The sequence below is a fragment of the Onychomys torridus genome, chromosome 8 (genome assembly GCF_903995425.1).
Source record: "Onychomys torridus chromosome 8, mOncTor1.1, whole genome shotgun sequence".
Lineage (NCBI taxonomy): Eukaryota > Metazoa > Chordata > Mammalia > Rodentia > Cricetidae > Onychomys > Onychomys torridus.
The window spans coordinates 72570245-72594111 of NC_050450.1; the positions used below are offsets into that span (position 1 = coordinate 72570245).

At 45.1% G+C, this 23867-nt stretch overlaps 1 protein-coding gene across 2 annotated transcripts in view; it reads right to left on the reverse strand.

Moving 5' to 3' along the window:
• Window positions 1–750: 750 nt before the first annotated feature.
• Window positions 751–23867, reverse strand: part of Aatf (apoptosis antagonizing transcription factor) — a 112628-nt gene continuing 89511 nt past the window's right edge. Inside the window, exons 12-13 of one of the 2 annotated variants that reach the window (XR_004945705.1) lie at window positions 19031–19183; window positions 984–1045 (exon numbers count right to left, since the gene is read on the reverse strand). Coding sequence is in view for 1 of the 2 variants with exons in the window: in XM_036197905.1 (XP_036053798.1) it covers window positions 982–1045 (64 nt within the window). In the remaining variant the exon portion in view is untranslated. Of the gene's footprint in view, window positions 1046–19030; window positions 19184–23867 lie in introns of both variants that reach the window. The other variant, XM_036197905.1, reaches the window with a different exon arrangement.

The window sequence follows — 23867 nt, forward strand, 5'->3', positions numbered from 1 at the left end:
TTATGAAGCACAGTTGGAAGGCCCGCCCCCAAACACTGAAAAAGGGCTGGAAAGCAGAACATATACTCAGAGCGTGTTAAGTCCTGGGTGCCCAGCACTGCATAAGCACACACACACATGGACACACAAGACAGAACCACCATCTGCTTCAGCGGTCTCAGTTCTGCATAAGCACCAAAGGGAATGAGGTGAAGTGAAGGTCAGCAGGTGAGGGTCAGATGATCCAACAGTTACATCAGCACCATTCACAACAGTCCAGATGTGGAAACAACCTGAGTGTCCATTCAGGGATGAATGGACAAGAAATGGAGGTTTTTATTGTTTTGTTTGTTTGTTTGAGACAGGGTTTCTCTGTGTAGCCCTGGCTGTTCCAGAACTAGTTCTGTAGATCAAGCTGGCCTCAAATTCACAGAGATCCACCTGCCTCTGATTAAAACATGCACCACCCCTACCCAGCAAGAAATGGGGGTTTTATACTGTATGAGCAGACCATCTAACTAGAGTATAAACCCTTTCAATAGGTGTGTCATTGTGCAACTGAACTCTAAACCACCCCTCAGGCTCCAGCAATCAGTGATGACTGTGACAACAGATTTCTTTAAAAAGATGGATTTTATTTTCATTGTGTGTCTGTGTGGGGTGTGTACACATCTGAGTGCTGGTGACCAGAGGTCACAAGATGGCACTGAGTCCCCATCCCCTGAACTGGAATTACAGGCTAGTGTGAGACACTGGACATAGGTGCTAGGAACTGAACTTGGGTCCTCTGCAAGAGCAGTAAGTGCTCTTAACCCCTGAGCCGTGGCTCCAGCCCTGACAGTATCTGTGATGGCCAAAGCACTCAGAGGCTGAGCTTTCCCGTGCCTGCTCCCAGAGGAGTACCACCCCCGGACCCCGTGGTGCTGTGCTGTGAAGTCATTCCCTGAAGCAGCCAGCTGGTCCTGGTGTGGCGGTCAGGAGTCTGGAGTGAGGATGGTGAAGTCAGTCCCCTTGGTCTATATCAGGAGGGTTGAGCTGGCCGAAAAGAGATCGATACAACTCGGTCCTAGGAAATAAAGCAAACTGGTCAACACGCTGCTTAACTTTTCAAGGTTAAAAAGAAACCAAGAAGCTGGGAAACACCTTCATCTGTTTCTTCGATTGAAAACAGAGCCATGTAATTAAGAACCACATCTCGGAGCACTTATTCACAAATACAAGGGAAGGAAGAAACCCAGAAGCAGCCAATCGCATAGTGAAATATGTAAATAGTCCAATGTGGCTGGATACCCTGTCTCCAGGGAATGAGTTTTCTATAAGTTTGCCCTTTACAGACAGGCTCTTCAAGTAAGAAAACAAGATTGAATATTTTAATAGGATATATGAGACTGGCACGCAATGAGAGGATTCAATCAGACATGGGATGTAGGGGATATAATTTAGTTTTCATACATTTTCTAGGACTTGGCAGTACTTGAAAAACAATGAAAATGACCCAGCAACAAGATTCCAATTATGACCACATGTGCAGAGGTCCAGAACAGAACCTGGGTCCTTCCCTTCCTCCATACCCCTTTCTCTAATCTCAGTCTAAGAAATAGTTTAATTGGCTAATTTATTTTTAAAGTTGGATTTTAAAAATTAACATTATTGGGCTGAGGAGGTGGCTCACTAAGTAATGCTTGCTATACAAGCCTGAGTTCAGATCTGCAGTGCCCATGTGAAAAGCTACTCGGAGCCATGCACTCGGTAATCGCAGTGTTTGCGGCAAGAGCGAAAACAGGAAGGTCACTGAGCTTGCAGGCCGGCTAGGCTAGCTAGAAAACCTGCTCCAGGTTCAGCAAGAGGAAGATGGCTGGCTCCTCCTGTGACCTCTGTAGGGACCTGAATACATACACGGGACAAGTATACGATACATACCACACACCAACAAAATAAACCTAGTTGCCTGCGAGTGTGTGTGTGTTGGGACTTTCCTTAGGAGCCGTCCAGCTGTGTGCCAAGACAGAGCTTCTCTGGTCTGTGGCTGTCTGGGCAATAAGCGCTAGGGACCCTCCTGTGTCTGCCTCCTCGGTGCTGGGGTTATAAGTGTGCACCATCCTTTCCTGGCTTTTCATGTGGGTGCTGAGATCAAACCTAGGTCCTCATTTGTATGGCAAGTGCTTTATCAACTGGGCCATCCCCCTAGCCCATTATAGGGGGTTTTGAGATAGGGTCTTACTACTTTTGATACTGGCTTCATACTCTGGAATCTACTGCCTCTGCCCTTTGTGTACTGGGATTACAGGTATGCACCACTATGCTGAACTCGAAAGCTGAATTTGGACCTTAAAAATACGGTGACAGGGACTGGATGGTTCAGGGGTTAAGAGCACTGGCTGCTCTTCAACAGACCAGCATTTGCTTCCCCGCACCCATGTCAGGTAGTTAACAATCACCTGTAATTCCAGCCCAGGCAGACTGATGTCCTCTTCAGACATGCACAAGCTCACATACACGTAAATTAAAAATAAACCTTTTTAAAAATATAAAGCAAATGTCGACTACAACTTCCATTGCGGTTATATGCAACACACCTGGATTAGCCTGGGGGATGGTAAAGAATATGAGATGGGTGGGGGAAGCCACCTTGCCAGCGGAACCAGGCTCTGGAGCACGTCCCTAAGAAGGAGGAGGCGGCTTACAGCTCCAACAGGCCAGACCTCCAAGACGTGAATCCCCGAGTAAGGTCCACATCTACTTCTGTCCATAGGAAAGTGACTGCCCAGAAATAGAACAGCCAGATAGGACTCTTGAGAAGCCAGGAAGTTCACATCCAAGGGGAAAGCCACACCAGACTGATACCTTCAGATCTAGCTCTCAACAGTCTGCCATCATGTTAACAGTTTCTGAAGGTGTTCTTGCTGCCTGAGAACTCCCAGCAGCCACCCTGATGCAACAGAATCCCCATCTTTGCAACTGTTCTGGGTTTATCTTGTCTTAGGATCCTGACTGGCCCTAACTTGTAGCCCCTCTTCTCTGCCACCAGTGCTGGGATTACAAGTCTATGTATGACACCGGCTCAGCTTTTCAGCTCTCATCCTGCTGTAGCTGTGGAGTAAGAGACCTTACAGGGGAACCCCAGCAGAAAGGCCACATCAAAGTGGAGAAAGGGAAAAACCCTGAATAGGAGGAGCCAGATATAGATCAGCCCTGTCACAAGGTGACCACTATACAGGCAGAGAAACCATGGACAGAAAGTGACAGAGCATCTCCAATTTTATCGCAGGCATTTTATAGTCACAAGAATGTGCTGGAAGCCTCACCCTAAAGTGCCAACCAGCCCTGAGCCCCACACGTTCCCACTGTTCCCTAGCTCTAGTCCAACCCTACAAAGGTGGAAGGCCTCACCCCACACGCAAATGAGCAGCTACGAGCTGCCCCTGCAGATGCCCAGCCTTCAGTCCTGGCACTGTGGCCTGACTCTCTGCAACACACACAGGCTCTCTAGCCATTTCAGCCCAGCAAATGAAACTCGGAGGAGACAGCTGCATGACACAAAGGACAGCGACTTAGGCAGTGCTACTCTACTCCTTCCCTCCCAGCCTCGCCCTGCTGGCCTATACTGAGCTCTCATTGCCCCTAAGCAAATGCTTCCACTCTGTTCCACAACAGCAGCACAGTGCCCAGGCCAAAGGCAGCAGTTACTGTCCACTGAGGTTCATGTGTCTGGAGCAGAGAGTGAGATGTTGAACCTGTTTTAAGAGAACATAGAGAACATTTCACACTCAGTGCGCAAAAGTGATGAACGTGGAGCTACTTGTGGCAAAGCAGCCTGGGAAACTGAGTGGCCCCTGACCTTAAAGCATATGTGGAGGGGGCGGGTTGCGTGAAGGAAGTGAGATTCCAATCTAACATCTGCAAGCAAAGCCAGCATCTCCCTCACCCTGCCCTAGGCGGCTTCAGCTGGAACGGCCTCTGACGGAGAACACAGGATGACACCCACCCCCACCCCAGCTCTAGACTAGGTACCCAGTAGAAGACCTCCTTGCAGTCCCTGAGCACCACAGGGGCAAGAGCTGCTGGGCTCTGCCCTACCTTTCCACACCCTCCCTCAACACCCCCCCCCCCCCCCCAGTTATACTGGACTCTGAAGACGGAAGTGACTCTGGCCAAGCCAGAGCCCAGCCCTGGAGAAAGAATACAAGACCCTGCACATCCCACCACACATTTTCAATTGCCATGTAATGTATTTGTGGGTGGTACTTTTGTTTTATTTTTGTATGTGTGGTGTGTGGGTGCACATGCTTGGTCACATGTGGAGGTCAGAGGACAACTTGTGGGAGTCGGTTCTCTCCCACCACCATGTGGGCTTAGAATACTGAATTCAGGTTATTACAGGTTGGCAGCAAGTGCCTATACCCCATGAGCCACCGTGCAACCCTATGTAAAGTTTTCTCAGTAAACTAAAATAGTCTTGCTGACAGTGAGCGAGGCTGTCAGCTGAGGGAGAGGTAGAAATACTTGAAAAGAGGCAACACACCCACATATTTACCCACCTCAGGAACACATACTAGAATGAGGCAGCCAGAAGGCTTCTGCTGCCTTGCCTGCCGCCTTCTCCCCAGCCAGAGCTGTCTGCGTAGACAAATCCACTATCAGCTCTCCAGATTAACCCTGTCTCCCTCTTGTTCTCTAGTGTGCGTGGGGAACAGACGCCGAGGTCCCTGACAGGCTCTGCCCAATGTACCTGGTGAGCTATTGTTTCAAAACCCGAACCCTGCTCCTGATCACATCAGGAGTAAAGAGGAAACTCTATGATCGGGAACCTCCCTTCTTCATCTCTACATCCCTGCTCTTGATGGCCAGTGGCAATGTCCACTGAAGAACACACCTGAACACTGGAATTACACAGGAGATGAGGCAGCAGAGTGATTACTGGGACTTGGACCCAGAGTGGAAGGGTCGATGGCAGGGGCTCTTCCTTGAATTAAAATTTAACTCACCCTTTATTACAACCTACAAAAGCAAGTAATGAGCATGAACATTTTTATTTCTTTTAAACTGTCATTTAGGCTGCAGAGGGGATAATTACCTATCTCTAGTATAGTAAGGTTTTATAACCCTTAGTGAGGCATTTTCTAATTTAATATTTTTACTATATTATCATAAAACCTGTTTCTGGAAAAAAAAAGATCATGCAGTAGCAGCCATTTTCCATAAAGACAGACAGAGTGTATGTGTATGTAGGTGAGGATGTGGCTCACTGTCTTCTGAAGGAGGACAGAGTGGTGGGGTCTGGCTTCGTCTGAGAAGCACAAGCAGGACACTGGTGGAGGGGGATTTACACGGCCTTTAGTGAAACAAGTGTGGGTGCACAATAGCCCTCAGCCTACGTGTGTACTCCTCACAGGACTCAACACAGATTACTGTCTTTCATGATGCTATTTGGGCAAACAGTAGAAAGCAACATATTAAACCTGCAAACAGCCTGTGCAGGGCTTTCAATTTGCTAGGTCAGTAGCTTGCAGCATCCAGCTCTGAACTCTGTTTTCTGGAAGACTATGTTCTTCCTACTCTGGCCCGGGCACACAACCTCCCATGCTGTACCTGGCTGCTTTTGTGGGCAGCACAGGAAAAGCAGCTGACCCCTGTTCCCTGGAAAAACCTGTCCATCCTTTAAAACTAGATCATGGTCTCTAAGCAAGTCACATGTCTTCTAAATGAACCAGGGGACACAGTCACCTCCCTTTCTGATTAAGGGCATAATCTGAGCTAGGCGTGGTGGCACGCACATGCCTGTGATCGGGGCCCTTGGGAAGCTGAGGCAAGTGGATCCCAAGTTCAAGGCCAGCCTGGGCTATAGCAAGAACCTGTCTAAAACTGGGAGGGAAGGAGGGAGGGAGAGACAGGAGGAGGGAGGGAAAAAAAAAAGAGAGAGAGAAGACAGCTCCAAACCTATATACATGTCTTTGATTAACTTGACATTGTTCACTTGTTGCTTCTCAGGTGCCAGGTAACCCGAGACAGCCCCAGACAACCTTTCCTTCCTGCTTTCTACCTCCTCTACACACTGCAGAGCCTACGCTACACACTACAGGGCAGCAGCCCGAATGTGGCCCTCTACATACATCTGAGAAGCAGGGACAGTGTTAGCACACACAGGCATAAGACTAACGATTGTAATTCCACCAGTGTCATGCCAAGCAAAGTCCAGATCAAGACTAAAACCTTGCAAGAAGGCTCCAAGTAGACAAGGTGGAGGCTATTTGTATAGACAAACACACTGATGCCTACAGTACCTCGACCAAACAGAGTCACTGACAGGACCTTTTCATATTTGTGTTCCGACAACAATTTACTTTGCACATATTTTTGTTTTGTTTGTTTGAGACAAGGTTTCTCTGTGTAGCCCTGACTGTCCTGGAACTCCCTCTGTAGACCAGGCTGGCTTCAATCTCCCAAGATCCACATGCTTATACCTCCTGAGTGCTGGGATTAAAGGCATGCACCACCACCACCGGGCTACTTAGCCCTTTTGGAAGCTTATAAGCACATACTAGACATGCATATTCCTTGGCCTCAAATCTAACACACAGTATGATAAATTAATAAATGTCTGAATGCCAACCTGAACTTCACTAACCACTGTGGAGGATCATAAAGATCCAACAGGAGGCCAGAGGGATGGCTCAGCTGTTAAGAGTGCATACTGCTCTTTCAGAGGATCCAACTTTGGTTCCCAGTGCTTTGGGTGGTGCACAACTGCCTATAAATCCAGATTCGGGGGATCTGAAACCCTCTTCTGACCTCTGGAGGCACTTGCACTAATATGCAGATTCACACATATACAAACACATTTTTTAAAATGTAAAAACAAAACAAAAAAAACCAACCCACAAAACAACAACAAAAAAACCAAATAAACAAAAAGACACAAAGGGACAGCAGAAGTCAGATTAGAAAGATGGCCATTTTCAGTCACCTGCCCAGACAACTACTCCACTTAAGAGGGACCCACAGAGACCAAACTCTCCCATTCTATGACTAGCCAACTGGCCCGTGTCCCCAGAGCCAGGACAAAAGCAAGGCCAATGGCTGCCCCCCATAGCAGGCTGCCCCCCACAGCAGGCTGCCCCCCACAGCAGGCTGCCCGGCTTCAGACCCTCAGCTCTCTCCACTGCTGCTGCAAACCTTCCTGGCAGTCTGTCTGAACCCCCAAAGCCTCCAATTTGCCTTTCTAGGTAAGGCTCTCAGCCCCTCTGTGCCAATCCCAGCTGTGTGTCAACATAGCATGCTAGGAACATATCCAGGGCCTTCTCTAGCTCAGACAAGTGCTATAACCCTGAGCCACATCCTGGGCTAGCCTCCCACATCTTGAACACATAACACCCGCTGCCTTGGAGTTCTACTCTCCTCTGCTCTGTCAGCCAATAGGTTCAGGCGTTCTAAATACTACAGGAAGGTGCCTTCCAATTAGAACTTGGCATGTGCCAATGGTAGTAAATAAAGGATCCTCTTCCAGTAGAATGTCTGCATTCTGTCAGAAAGAGCGAGTCAGGGGGCAATGATTGTGCATTGCCGCTGCTTCTTTCTTTTTACAGAGACACATGACACGGAGGGATGACTGCTTGCGGTCTTAAATCTCCCAACAGGAAGTGAGCACAGCCCTGGCCTGCAGCACAGGACCGAATGGTGCACAGGGCTGTAGCCTGCTGTCACAGGTGGTCTTCACCTCGGCCTGAGTAAACTGCAGCTTCTTGAGCAGTAAGACTCTAGAGCACAGAGCAGTATCTCCTTCACACATGTGAGGAGCGATTGGCTTCCTTGACACCTCACAGCTGGCTCCAGTAACACAATGAAGTCATGGGCAGAAGTTATGACTCCTGTGCACAGCTAAGGAGGGCAACGCAGACCCCTTTATTCTCCTATCACCACCAAAGGTGGCTCTCAGATTCCTTGTTGATCTCAGGTTTCACACCAAAACCCACACACGCTCTCCCCCTGCACCCCTAGACACACATACACCACACAAAGAAGTGAGTAGCAGAGAAGGGAAGAGACAACTTCCCACAGAAGACCTACTTCTTTGTGTCTTTTTTTCCTTAAAAAAAAAAAAAAATCATCCTGGGAACTTTGCGATAGGATCACAGCCAGCAAAGCAGTAAGTGACTCAGAGAATCTGTCTAGTGTCACTCACCACCCGAGTCTGAATGCAGAGTAATCTCTTCATCTGTCCCTGCTTTCTAGATAGCAAACTGCAAATGTGCCAATCCACCACAAGGTGGCAGTACACGACTCATTTCAAAGGGGACCAGGAGCCCAGACAGCTGGGAGCCCACAAATTACCCAGGCCGTCCCCTCTCATCACCATCCTCCTGGAGCTTGGAGGGGACTTGAGGAGGCTGTTCCAACGCACTCTTTCGGTCAGGTCAGATGCTTTTAGTCCTACAGCTCTAAATCACAGCTGGTGACATGTGGCCTCTGGCCTGTCTCCTGGAGATCAGACCGACTTGAGATTTATAAATGTTTAAAGAAGCAGGTTCAGGCCCCAAACAAAGGGCCCGAGAAGATGGGGAGAAGGGCGGAGGCAGAGGACAGTGGTGGGAGTTGGTAAAGGCATTCTCCTCTCCTCAGTTACGCACTCACTGCACACTAACAAAGACAGAACTACTCAACACTCCGACCATCCCTCCCAGGAGCTTCAATCTCTCATGTTCTTTTAGAGAAAAATAACTTACCTTACTGGCCTTGCTGGGGGCGGGGTTTGGACAAAAGGAACCCTGCTCCTCGCTACTCCTGTGCATTACTATTCCATATTCCTGGGATGATTTCTACCTCCACAGTTTGACTGTTTTATAACAGATCTGATGTGAGAGAAGACAAATCACCTCACTGTTTTTTTTAAACCAGGTTTTCTCTTATTTTTATTTATTTTTATTCTGGAGTTGGGCACAGGGCACTCTGTGTTGCTGGAGATGTTTAATATTAACGTCAGGCCACCACGATGCTGGCAATAGAGTTGACTGCTATTGTGTTTATGGTTTCATGACTGCTGGCTTCAGGAAGATGAAGCTCCCTGTTCCAATAGCAGCCCTCCAATGGCTCCTGTTAAAAGCCAGGGGATGGTTCGCTGCTTAGATGAGAATTACTTCCTTAGCGGCAGAGAGGGTGAAGTTGGTACCAAGGCAGTCATTCACACCAGGGCTGTGGCCCAAAGGATACAGGGCCTGGAGCTGCCCAGGACGCAGTTATCACTCCACAGAACCTCAGCTTCTCGGGAGTGGGAACATGGAGAAACTGGCCAGGGAGTTCATGTCAGCCAGGCACATGGTCCTCCCTTTGGAAGAGCCAGCATGCTGGCCTGTTGTCAGGATGCCCACCCACGTGGCCAGGCTCCACGAGCCCCTGCCCCGCTTGTCTTTCAGCTGCTCTTCTAGCCTCCACGCTCAGCCTTCCTCTTGCATCTGGACAACTTATGTGCTCTCACTCTCGTGCCTCTTCTGTGTGCAGAAGGACACTCATAGTCTCCAGAGCTGCTCAGCTGCATGGGGCCCACTGCGGTCCTCCTTGCTCAGCAAGGCCATTCAGTCACCTGAACCCTCATTCTGTTGACAGTGGCAAAAATTCTGTTATTCACATCCTACAGTCAACTGTTTACTGGCAGGGAGCTGTAACTGAGTTCCAGATATCAATGTCGACTTTTAAAATATTAACAATGGAAGAACACTGTAACTTCAGATAGGCCCATCACTGTGTAGTCCAAGCTGGCCTTGAATTTACAATGCTCTACCTGTCTCAGCCTCTACATTATGGGGATTGTGGCATGAGCTGCCATGCCCGGCTTTATGATTATCTGTACAAAAACTGAGAAGATACATTGCTGCCTCCATCTTTTTATTTCCTAACAGTATCTTTCAAAGCACTTCTCCATAAACCAGGAGAGAGTTCAGAACAAAGTCTGTGCTAGGTACACCTCTTGTCAGAACACACCCAAAGAACCCTCAGCCCCCACAGCATGGCATTGTCTCACTCTAGCTGGACCAGCTGGCTCCTGCACTCAGCAGTGACGGTCTCAGCCAGTGTTCTGACTGACTTTAGGGAGCTTGACTAAGTGCAGAATGAGGAGTTTCCATGCCCTCCCCTGGAAGCTGGTGTACCCTGCTGGCTTGCAGAGCTGTGCCTCCCCTGCAGGATCATTGAGCTGTGGGAGAGGTGGAGGGCTGCCGTGTGTGTGTGTGTGTGTGTGTGTGTGTGTGTGTGAGAGAGAGAGGGAGAGAGAGAGGGAAAATGTGTACTGATGTCTTCTCTCTCATAAGGAGCACACAGCACTGAGGAACAATTGCTGTCTTTGCAGCTTTCACACTCCACACAAAGGCCCAACCCCCACTGCCCAGGACACCACCACAGCCCATCTAAACCCCACCTAACCAGCCTCTGCTCAAGCCAGTTCCCTCCCTGACTGCTGTTCCTCATCTGTATTGGAGAAGAAAGAGCTTTCAGCCTTATTTACCTTTTAAGTAGAAGTGCCCAGAGGGTGAAGCGAGTTAATGTTTATAAAGTGCACTGCTTCCCGAGGGAGCGTGAACAGAATACAAGGTGCGGCTGCTGCTCCTCCAAGACCTCACCCCAGGAGTGCTCAGCAACACCACCCTGGGCCCTTTTTTCTTCTCTTTTTTTCTTTCTTTGCGTGTGTGTGTGTGTGTGTGTGTGTGTGTGTGTGTGTGTGTGTGTGTGTTTTCGAGACAGGGTTTCTCTGTGTAGCTTTTGCACCTTTCCTGGAACTCACTCTGTAGCCCAGGCTGGCCTCAAACTCATAGAGATCTGCCTGGCTCTGCCTCCCATGTGCTGGGATTAAAAGTATGCGCCACCACTTTTTCTAGGCTTTCTTTCTTTTCTTTGTCTTCTTTTTTTGGGTGTGTGTGGGGGGGGGGGGGGGACAGGGTTTCTCTTTGTAACAGCCTTGGCTGTCCTGGAACTCAATCTGTAGACCAGGCTGGCCTTGAACTCACAGAGATCTGTTTGCTTATGCCTCCCAAGTGCTGGGATTAAAGGCATGTGCCGCCACCACCCAGCAAGGTTTTCTTTTCATACCAATAGGAGGAAACAAGGTTTATGATGCCTTCCTGATGCACAAACAGAATCCATTCTACTACTGTTTTCTTCTTAAATGGGACAATTCTAAAAGCAGCCTATAGCTTCTACTAGTCATCCAGAGTCCTGCTGGAGCTCACCATGTTTCCACAATAACCAGTAATTTGTAGGAGGTCACCAGACACCCAACCTGGCATAAACAGACACCCAACCTGGCATAAACACCAGTCAAGGAAAGTAGAATACTTTTGATGGAAAATGTGATAGAAAAATGGGCGTTTTTAGAAGATCTTTCCCCTAGGTTGACCCAAGTAAAAATGACCTCAAACATACTCTAAACAAAGGCTGGGTGTCAAAGATCTCCAATATTGGACCCCTCACCTCAGGAGGTTTTTTCCAACATGACTGTAAACTATGACTACAGTAACCAGGTGGGGACCAGCAGGACAATGTTCTAGAATGGACATAACCTGTGGAGTGACCTACAACAGGAGGAGTCAGATAGTTCAGAGAGGGTTCCGTAATGGAGTCCATCTTACAGCACTAGTCTCAAAATGATCTTGCTGGCCCCTGTGCACAGAATTCTAAGAGTAACCTTCACAGAAAAAAGTAGCCCATGCTAGTTCTAATCTGACACAGAGATGGGAATGTCCATGCCTAGGCAAAGTGACAAGGGCACACACAAATGTGTGAAAACACAAACTTCATTTATTTAAATATTACCTATAAAGAGTGCATTCAAAGAAAGACACTGAAACACACAGAGAAGTTATCTCGGCCACACCACACATGAGCACTGTAGTGGACATACTCACCTCCAGCCAGTCCTCTGCCTTTGAGTGCTAACAGTAAATCAGAAGGCTTAAACAAATTGTCTGGCAAATAATACCTGTGCTACAAAAATGCTTTTCGATAGTCAGAATACAGTTAGGATTAAACATATTATTCTGGGCTAACACCTGGACAACAGCTGCTCTCGTGCACTTCTGAGTTAATGTTTTAGCAAGAAAAACCCTCCAGTCAGTGCTTTTGTGAACTGCAGTAAATACTGTAAGAGAGGAAAGGCAAAAGCCTGGATCTCAGATTAACTGGACACTTCCACAGGAGAGGACAGTGAAGAGTATGAGAGTATGTTCTTGGGATGCAGTCCCACATTGGATAGTTGTGTGAAATAATCTTTTTGTACACTGCGAAGATTTGTCACTCCGATTGATTTAATAAAAAGGTGAATAGCTAGGCAGGATTTTTGGGGCAGAGAGAACGCTGGGAAGAAGAAAGCAGAGTCTCCAGCCAGACGGAGAACAAGCAAAACATGCAGGAGGAGAGGTAACAGTCATGAGTCATGTGGTAGCACATAGATTAATAGAAATGGGTTAATTATGTTATAAGAGCTAGTTAGAAACAAGCCTAAGCTATCAGCCAAGCTTTCATAATTATGGCGTCCAGGATGAGGGCATGTATTTCCACATAAGACCTGAGAAATCTTAAAAAAAAAAAAAAAAAAAAAAAAGGTTCCAAATACACAAAACAAAGCCAAACTTGGCTTCTTAGTTCTGTAGTCTCTCATGCCACTCTTGGCCACTGCCTGCAGGCCTGAGTCACTAGGGTGCTATGCAGTTTAAGGTTTCACTTATGTTGACAGAAAAGATTACAGATATGCAGTAAAGCAGGTTCAGACAGAAAAAAAAAAAACCCTCTAACCAGGTTACAGTATGTTTAACAATGTTTGTAGGCCTAAGAAAAAGGATATATACAGTCACATGAATAAATAAATAGTTTGAAAATAATAAAGCCTTTAAAGTAATAGTAAAGTAGTAAAAAAAGGAATAAGACCACGTAGAGATAGGAAATACATAAGGAGCCTGGACCCTATATGCTATTGTATTGTCTTTAAATTTTTTTGATTGCTGATAAGCAAACAACAGCTACTAGGAGACAGGGAATTGTGAAAAAAAAAAAAAACTGCTGAAATAAACAAGCCTAGAAACTTTAAGAATGCCTTATCTTTAAAATGGAGCTCAAAAAATGTGTTGCTTTGGGGAAGAGGTTATGCTTTTGTTTCCACAAGAAATGAAAGGCTGTGGATTTGTTCAAAGTTGATAGAGATCAGATTTGATCAGGGAAGACTCCCCCTCCTGAAAATCTCGGTTACAGACATAAAGAAATAAACCTAAAACAACTACAAGACAGGTGACGTATATTTTACCTGCTCAAACATAAAACAACACAAAATCATCTTTGGCTGGCTTGTGTACAATGCACAGTCCATACTTGTGTTAATGCAGATATATGTACATTACCTTTGGAAGTTTATGGGTTTTCAGAGCAAGGGGATCAGACACCAATGAAAGCAGGTGCCCAAATGACCCAGCTTCTCAGAGTACTTCTGTTGCAGTTTTCTCATAGTTGTGCATCCAGAACAGCTTCAAGGCTGCTGGTTGAGATGGTCCAGCCTCACAGACTATTCTAGCCAGGACTTGATCATTATCCTAATTTTCTCAGGGTCCCTCAAAGATGATAGCACCCCTTGGACTATAGGCAGCAGTCTATAGAACACAATGCCCACATTCCCAAGAGACAGGGTAGGTGGTTTTTTTGTTACCGGATGGGTTATGGATGTTTGTCATTATTTTGGGGGGGGGGAGATATAGGAATATAGGATAAAAAGACAAATATTAACCTCAAATATTTAACATTGGTATGGACGCTGGTATACTGATACAAATTTAAAGTTATTTTTGTTATACTGAATATATGTTCCTACTCTTGTTTGGGGTATTGTTCTTATGCAGCTTATTTAAAAACGTAATGTATAATTAAGAAATGCAGATTAGTAGTCATCTATAATAATCAAACTTGTAGTCATAGTAAGTATGTTTTCAAGGTTAAACAGATACATTTAGATAGTCTTCAAACAAAGACCCACACAGTACGGCATTTAAAATGTTTGTTGCCACAGGGCTTTTCAGGACAATGAGACACTTTCTGGCAGCACCAATTTACTTCAGAGAAGATGATGGGCACTGAAGAACTCCTTATGGAGTTTGTTTTCAATGAGGCAAAACTAGCCATTTGGGCACGAAACTGCTCTTGTCTTGACTGCTGACATTATGCTGTACAGACTGGACAAACAGGACATGAAGGAAAAAGACTCTTGAACTTTGCCAAGATAAGGCGGGGCCATCCTTCAAAATTCCTGCTTCACAGAAGGGTCTGCCAGATACTCTGGGCCTGTAGGCTGAAGATGGATGCCCCAACATTACATGGATGAATGTAATTCTTACTTGATAATTATTCTTATTGTATGTAGTTTCATTTGTTAAGGTTAATAACTTTCATTTCTATTTAGACAATACCTGATGATTGTTCTTATTGTTTTAGTATGATAGTTAAAACCTTTCCTTTTTATTTAGATAAAAAGGGAGAAATGTTGTGGAATAATCATTTTGTACACTGTGAAGATGTGTCACTAGGATTAGTTTAATAAAAAGCTGAATGGCCAATAGCTAGGCAGGATTTTCAAGCAGAGAGAACACTGGGAAGAAAGTGGAGTCACCAGCCAGATCCAGAACAAGTAAAACATACAGTAGGGGAGGTAACACCCATGAGATTAATAGAAATGGGTTAATTTAAGTTATAAGAGCTAGTTAGAAACAAGCCTAAGTTATCAGCCAAGCTTTCATAATTAATAAGTCTCAGTGCCGTGATTTGGGAGCTGGCTAGGGGACAGAGAAAGATCTGAAACAGGATGGCATGAGGGCATGCTACTTCAATATGTGACAAGGACACAGGAGTGGAGACAAAGTAAACAGGTTCATTCCACAGGTAAAGAAGAACATATTGCTTCCAGAGAATCAAGGAAGCTGAATGTGGAGCTGTGCAGAGCTGATGTAACCACTGTTACAGTCACAGTTGCATGATGGGACATTTGGACTGGAAAAGCCAGAGAGCCAAGAACTGGAGAGCACTGAGCAACATTCTGTATTAAACAAAGCTCTAAGAGCATTAACAGAAGTCAGAGGGAACGAAAGGATGTGAGGACAGCTCCTGGGATGGAGAGGGAGACTGCCAAGCACAAACATAGTATGTACGCTTAAAGATATGCAAAAGCAGCTATAATGCCCCACAATAAAAAGGCCTTTAATGGATTTTCTTACTGTGTACTTTTAAAAAACAAGGCCAGCAAAATTCTTACAATACAGAGTAAGTGGAAAAAAGATAAAGATATGTATGTACTTATCTGAATAAAATGCACACAAAAATAATTCATTGTAAAAGATAAAAGCAGAGCTGCTAAGATGGTTCAGTTGGTAAAGGCCCCAGGCCCCAGACCTGATGGCCTGAGTTTGGTTCCCGGAATCCATGTGCTAGAAGGAAGAACCGACTTCCACATGTGCCAGGCGTGTGCATGAACACACACAAAACAAATACATTTACTCTAGGCAAGTCAAAATTTGGTCTTTGGGTGAGAGACAAACTCTCCAGTAGCAGCAGCAGGGGTTAGCAGCTGTACTCTGGGACACTCTAGTTCACAACTTGCTTTTAACTTGAGCAAGTTATTTAATTACTCCATGCTTTAATGTTTTAATCACAAAATGTAGATAATGCCAGCCATCCCACTGCCTTCTGATAAGGACTGAATGAAATGTGGAGGGATGGGTAGTTCAGGGTCTGACATAGTAGTGGTGCTCAGTGAGTAGAATGTCACTGTCCTTCACTGCCATTCACTGCTGATCAGAACCGGGTGACCGCTCAGGGCAGAAAAACCAAAGCAAGTAAGGACATCACATGGAAAGCTCAGCCACATACCTGGAAGTCACTCTAGCAATGGTTAAAGCAGTATCTGTTAAGATACTACATTTAAAAATCTCATAATAATTTTAAAACAAATCCTTAAGAAAAACATCTAGAATCACTTTAAAGAACATGCAATTCCCTTTGAGGGGAAAAAGGAATTTAAAATTGTGAGGAAATGCTGAAAATGTGGCCACAGAAATAAGAACTGCCGCAACGAAGCCCCATGTTGAAGGATTTATCTGCTGGTGTCCACAGTGCGATTAAGAAGATGCACTTTTATCACTTTCTATCCTGCTTGGAACCAAACTTCAATTTGACAGTTCAAATTCTCTAGAGTGGGAGGCTGAACAGCACAAACAGGAAAAGCAAGGCAAAACAGTAATGTTTTCTTTTCAAGCCGGTTCTGAGAGTCTCAGGCTTGAGCTTGAGTGTTCCTTTTGTCCTTTCTGCTGTTACTGGAAGAAGGCCTGGATCTCCTGTCTGTGCTGGGTGCCATCTTTAATGATGATATATGGGGGTCCTTTCCCCCAGCACTGCTGAGGGAGGTCAGGCATGTGGCAACACCCCCTGCGTATCAACAAGTGAATTATAAACTATGTCAATCCGAGTTAATGCAAAGCTGTAATCCTCTTTAACAGAGATCAAATCACTGCCGTGAGTTATGTTTGCCCTGCAATCTGATAAGGAAGAGAGGGAGCGACTAATAAAAGAGTAATGGGAGCCTTTAATGACACTGGTAAAGGCGGCACCAGTTAGAGCAGGGCTCTTGTTCTGCTGATTAGATCAATGTTGCATATCTGCCCAGACTTGCTTCACCTGTCAGAAGAACCTGTGTCTTCTTAGGAGATAAGCAGCCTCAGAGAAAACATCTGTATTTTAACCATTCTTGCCTGAAATTCTTACCCAACAGAAAATCTGTAAGGTGTTTCCTGGGGTCATGAGCAGATGAGCTCTCAATGCCATGCAAGCTACCGCACGGAGCTGGTCATCAAGACCAGTGCCCGCTTCTATCGAACAAAAAAGCTGCACAGTAGGCAGGAAAGCTTTAAGAAAGCTGGTATAGGCTGGGGACAGGACTGCTCTGGGGACAGGACAGGAGAGTGGTAGAACATGCCTGCATGTAGGCTGCAGACCCATACACAAAAATGGCAAGCTGAAGACAAATTGCCTGTAGGAATTCTATTATACTAAGGCACCTCAGGAGCAACACAGCTATGATGTTGACAAAGCACTTTATAGGAGGAGCTCCCATTTGTACATTTCTTAAATTCTGGATGTAAAACAATAATGTGCTCAGTACACAGTACTTATCATTAAAGTTTCCTTCCTCTCCTTGTTCTTTTTGTTGTTGTTGTTGTTTGCTTTTTTTTTTTTTTTTGAGACAGGGTTTCTCCTGGATCTCACTCTGTAGTCCAGGCTGGCCTTGAACTCACAGAGATGCGCCTGGCTCTGCCTTCCGAGTGCTGGGATTAAAGGAATGCGCCACCACCGCCTGGCTCTCCTTGTTCTTTTTAAGGCCAGTAGCTTTATATAAGTGAGGAAGGTGATGTTTTAATAAGGAGGAGAGGATAAGGCTGCTGTTCCTACTAAGAATTTGTTGGGTTTTTTTTTGTTTGTTTATTTTGTTGCAAAGGAACAATTCTAAATGCTTAGGTTGCCATTATGTTTGTAATAAGAGAAAGAAAGTTACACAGAAAAAGGCCATCACCTGCATTTATAAGGGCAGTGCTAGAATCAATCTGGTGGGAGAACTCTCTTAAAAGTGGCAGCAAATGCAGCCACACCACTTTTCTCTGGCCTGTATCCAGCTGACTGTAATGCTTAGACCCACTGTCCCTGCCAAGGGCAGAAACCAGTCAGTGCAGCTCAGCCACAGACTCCTTCTTAGCAAGTCTTACGGTCTTGCCAAGGGCATAGGACTGACCTTGTACCACACTTGACAAGACCTCACACCTTTCAAGTCAGCCTCAAGTCCCTAGTATAGACAGCAAAAGGCAGCTATCTCCCCATCTCCCATCGCCTTGCCAACAGCAGCAGCAGCAGCAGCAGCAGCAGCAGGGGAAGGTCATGGAAGTTCACTGACCACCATACTCTCCCTGGATCAGTACTCACAGCAGGTGAGAACTTCTCAAAATCCTTGACCAGCTCAGAAGGACCTCTGCCCACAAGTCAGAAGGGAAAGTGAGAACTGTGCAGACTGGCAGCCCATGCCTGTTCTCACCCTTGTGCAAACACGCAAAAATTCTTTCAATTCTGGAAATGTGTGCCAGACACATGTGTCTCCCTCAGAGATGGAGTGCACATTACCAGACATAGGACACGTCAGGGTCACACAAGACTTTCATTAACAGAAGTGTCCTGGAAGCACTTAAACCAGGATCCAAAGTGAACCTCGTGCAAAACAAAGTATGGTGGGCGACACAAGAACTCAGCTAGGCTACTTTGCATTTAAAAAGGTTTTTTTTTTTTTTTTTAATAGATCATTTGAAGACAAAAATTCCTAGTGTGAGAAAAGAATTTGTATCAGCAAGAATTAACTAACTAAAGAACACTCCACAGGAGACGAGATGGGCTGCCACACTGCCCTCTCTGTGTCACAGAGCTCTGCTCTTTCTCTTAATAACTACATTCCCATTTCAGTCCAATCCATCCAATGCAAATTTATTGAGCTCAAACTGGACAGGGATATGGGAGAGTCAGGGATGAGCCCCCAAATCCACTGGGTATGAATCCAATTTAGGCTTATTTGCAAACAATAACCAGGAGCCAAGGAACACCTGCAGAGAGCTGAAGGCAACCCCCAGACCTGGGCCAACTCAGAATTGTGAGGGGCTGCTTCTGGGAACAAAATATCCAGAGTGCAGGGAGTTCTGTGTTGCCTACCTACATTATACCACAGTGAGGGAGAGAGCCTGAAAACAAGGAGCTAGGTGCCACAAAGTCAGTTTAGGGCAGAAACCACCAGGGAGAGACTATCTTTCCCTTTGCATACTCCAACAGAGGAGTATCAGAATCTTCCCACTGCCTCCATAGTTCACATATGGAATTTCAAAATTAAAAATAGCTTTTTTGCTGTTGATACAAAGCTGTAGAAAATTCAAATACTAGAGACACACAATAGAGTAAAAGTATCACTTACTTCCCCTCCAGCCCCCAGCGATAAACATCAAAGGCTTCTCACCTCCTAATAAGAGACAGCTTGAGTTCTCTGTGGAGTAGGTTAGGGATAGCCTAGAGGCAGGAGAAGTACAGCACTGCTGGTCTCTTCACTCCTTGTCATCCTGTCCTTCCCCACTGCTAATCACGGAGGAGACACTCTCCATTCGGTCACACACTGTGACAGAGACACAGGAGGATACCATATGCCTGCTTAGTGCTTTTTAACTTTTACATTTTAATTTTTTCATTTTATTTTATGTGTTTTGCTTGCATGTATGTATGTATGTACACTGTGTGAAAGTTCACACTGCATGCCTGGCACCCATGGAGTCCAAATGAGGGCACTGGATGGATACTCTGGAAATGGAGTTTCAAAGTGTTACGAACCACCGTGTGGGTGCTGCTTTACAAATGTTGGGCACCACCAATATGAAAACCTTAAACTTGTGCTTTGTTCTGTTTCACAGTGCTGTGAACTGAAACTTCAGGGATTCTAGGCAAGGGCTGTACCATTAAGATGCATCCTAGCCCCTGAAATCTGAAACTTTAGTACCAACATGCTGCTCAAATAGCTGAACAGCGTGCCACCTTTTTGATTTCAGATTTTCTTATTCTGGTAAAGTCTATACAAATACTTCCCAAACCTGGGAAACTCCTGAATCTTCTGGTTCTGAGTATGGAGACTCAACTTGTTTATCTTGTTAACTCAGAAATAGAATTATAATATGGTAAGTGTTTTGCAGGCTACCTTTTCCACTGTTACGTTATACAACTCCACTTCTTTCTCAATAATTGCTTATAATTTCATCAAAAGCTCCTTACACACACACACACACACACACACACACACACACACACACACTTTTTAAAAATGAATTAATTTATTTTATGTGCATTGGCGTTTGGCCTTTATGTGTGTCTATGTGAGAGTGTTAGATCCCCTGGATATCTGACTTGTTCTGTTTGTCATCTGCCTATGAACCTTGTTTCTGATGTCTTTCTCAGTGGGACCTATATGAATTTTGGTCCCTGCATCATGCTTATGAAGTCCTTCTCTAACTTAAAATCAGAAACAAAACAAACAAGCAAGCAAGCAAGCAAGCAAACAAACAAAAACATTTTTTAAATCTCTGTTCTCTCACACTCATGGCAAGAATGATTTATCTGTAAGTTAGCAAAACCTAAACTGTTCACTTGAGAAAAGGCAGTCTGAGGAGACAGTGGTGTTCAAACAGTGATGAACATTTCCCATCGTGGCATAAAAATGAGACACAGAATGTTACTGCATGAATGCCACAGTACAGTGGCCCCCAGTACACATGGCAGACTGGCTTCAGGATGCCTCCCCTTCCCCTAAGACACCAGAACCCGGCATTACAATGACTACTGTCTCCTATGAATACACGAGGAATGTACCAATACCAACATCTGCAGAGGCTTTAGTTCTGCATCAAACAGCGTAGCATTTGCATAAACTCCTGCCAACCACTAGATTCAAGCATCTCTACTCAACTATGGGAATCAGTATGTATTACATGAGCTATGTAATCATCGTTTACTGTAACATTTAGAAGTAATGCCATGGAAAAGCATGTTCAACACATACACAACTGTCCTCTCTCCCCCCTCCCCTTCCATCCCTTTTTAGTGGTTCTGGGATCATACCCACAACCTTAGGCATACTAGGCAAGTGCTCCACAGCTGAGCACACAATTTTTCTTTCATTAAATATTTTCTTATGTTTGTGCATGTATGTGTATGTGTGAGCACAAAAGTCATGTCTGTGAGTGCAGGCACATGCATGCCATAACATCCACGTGGAAGTCAGAGGACAACCTTGGGTGTCAGTCCTTGCCTTCCACCTTGTTCTATTTTTATTTCAAAATTTTTATACTTATTTATTGTATGTGGGTATGTTTGTGAGGTCAGAGGAAGACGTTAGGAAGTCAATTCTCTCCTTCTACCATGTGGAACCCAGGGATCAAACTCCTATCATCAATCTTGGTTGCAAGAGCCTGTACCCACTAAGCCATCTTGCTGGCCCTGTCCACCTTGTATTAGACAAGGTCTCTTGTTCACTGCTGTGTACTCCTGGCTAGCTGGCCCATTAAGCTTGTAGGGATTCTGTTGTTCCCCACCCCCTAACTCACTGTAAGTGAGCTAGACTACAGATGCAAAGACGCACACTACTGCACCAGGATTTACTTAGTTAGGTTCTGGGGATTCCAACTGAGGTCCTCATGCTTTCTGTATAATCTCCCCAGTGCCTTCTGTCTAAACTTTTTCAATGGAAGGTTGGCTGACTCTAGATACAAAACTTATGGTTACAGAGTACTGGCTGTACTACATTACTTCCACTTTCGTTTCCCACGGAAGAAAAACAAAGGAGCCAATAATCATGGTGGCATACACCTGGAATCCCAGCACTCAGGAGGCTTATGGAGGAAGAGTATGAGTTCAAGTCCAGCATGGGATACATAGCAAAACACTGTCTCAAATGAACAAAACAAAACTCATAAATGTGGTCATGCTACTACTCTTTCCTTCCTTACTTAAGATAAAGTACCAATAACTACCAGCCCTGGAAGTTTTGATACTAGAAGCAGAAAAAGCTAATGCCCACTTATAATACTCATAGTCTGTTCAGAAGACAAAGCCAGAGCAGAGAGATGGATGAACACTTCACCCTCAGGAAACAATATGAATGAGTGCCCTGTGAGAAAACACACATGCTCAGTTTGGGGTATGATGGTGAAGACCTTTGACCCCAATACTCAGGAGGCAGAAGCAGGCAGAGCTGAGTTCAAGGCCAGCCTAGTCTATATAGTGAGGTCCACAACAGCCTTTCCACGACAGGCTGGGCTACAATACAGACCTTGTCTCAAAAATAATAAAACAGCAAAACACAAATGCTCAATTCACCAGCCATAAGACCATTGTCAACTTCCTTATTATGAAGACAATCAATTGGAGAAGGATGCTGGTAACTAGTATCCAACAACAACAAAACATCTTTGCTGTGGGATAATGCTCTTGTACACTGTTAATTGGTCACTTAAATTGGTATAATAAAATGTTGATTGCCAGTAGCCAGGCAGGAAGTGTAGGTGGGGCAAGCAGACAAGGAGAATGCTGGGAAGAGGAAGGGTAGAGTCAGAAGTCACCAGCCAGAGGCAGAAGAAGCAAGATGAGAATGCTGTACTGAAGCCACAAGGCTAAACATAGATCAGAAACTTTTGCCTACACATCTTTATCCTGCTATAAATAGAGAGTGCTACAGGCCTGCTGCCCAAACAACACAGTCTGAACCCCTTCTCCTTTGCTGCTCTATCTAAGGTGGCAATGTAGCATAGACCTGGTCAAGGGAATTCAAGAAAAGGCTGCTGTAAGGGATTCTGGGGAAGCTTTTACTCAAAACAAGAGCCCACAGATATGGTTGGCACCATTCTTTCCTCCTCTTTCTGTCTCAAGTAGATGTTTGGTGACTAAAGCTGGCATCCATCTTGGGACCACAAGGATCGGGAGAGACCAAGTCATTCTAGCATCACTGGTACTAGGAAGAACCCAGGCTGATTTGTTCTGCAATCAGTCCCTATGCTTCTTAGGCATCCAGTATCAAATAATTCTAACTGTTGCAATCATTCTCAATACTTTTTTTTGGTTTTGGTTTGAGATGAGGGTCTCATTATATGGGACAGACTGGCCTTGAATTTTTTATCTTCCTGGCTCGGCTTTTCAAGTGCTGGGATTATGGGTAAGTATCACCATGCCTGGCTTTTCAAATAATTTGTAAGTGTAGCATGTAATACATCATCAAGAAGGATAAGTATAGCTAAGATTCTGAGAAACAAAGAACCTCTGGGGTACTAGATAATATTAAAAAAATCCAGAGCCAGAGATTCAGCTCAGTTGGTAATGGTAGTTGCCTATCACGCATGAAACCTTGGGTTCAATCTCCAGCACTGAACAAAAAATGCACAGTAGCACATACCTATAATCTCAGCACTCAGGAAGTGGATGCAGGAGGATCTGAAGTTCAATGTCATCCTCTGCCATATAGCAAGTTTGAGGTCAGTGTGTGATGCATAAGAACTTGGAAAGAAAAGAAAGGGAAAGGAAGAAATGAAAAGCAGGGAGGAAGGAGGGGAGGCAGGCAGGCAGGCAGGTGGGGAAGGAGGAGGGAGGAGAGAGAAGGGAGGGAGGAAGGGAAAGAGAGAGGGAAAGAAAAGAGAGTTCCCAACTAAGGAGAGGAATACTGGACTCTAAATGGTTCCACAGTAATGTATTCAAAAGAATTCATTACTATTCATTTGCTGCCTGAACTAATAATATAACCCCAAGCTGGTACAGTGGTACATCCCTATAATCCAGGAGGTAGAGGCAGGATAATTTTAAGTTCATGGCTAGCCTGGGCTACTCAGAGGAAACCTCATTCCAAAATAACACCTAGCTTTCTTATTAATACATTTTCCCATGTTATTCAGACAGGACAACAAAAACACAATTTACTTTTCAATTTTTGAAACATGGTCTCATGTAACTCAGGCTGGTATCTGACTCACTATGTAGCTGAGAATGGCTTTGAATAGCTTTTAAAAAAAAAAAAAGATTTGTTATTTTACGTGTGTGTGTGTGTGTGTGTGTGTGTGTGTGTGTGTGTGTGTGTGTAGATATACAGATCTGAGTGCAGATGCCCTTAATAAAGGCCAGAGGGATCAGAACCACTGGAGCTAGAGTTAGCTTTATGGATGGTTGAGAGCCACCTGATGTAGGTGCTAGGAACCACCTACAAGAGTAGTATGTGATCTTAACTGCTGAGCCATTTCTCCAGCCCTCTCCTTAAAAAACAAAAACAAAAA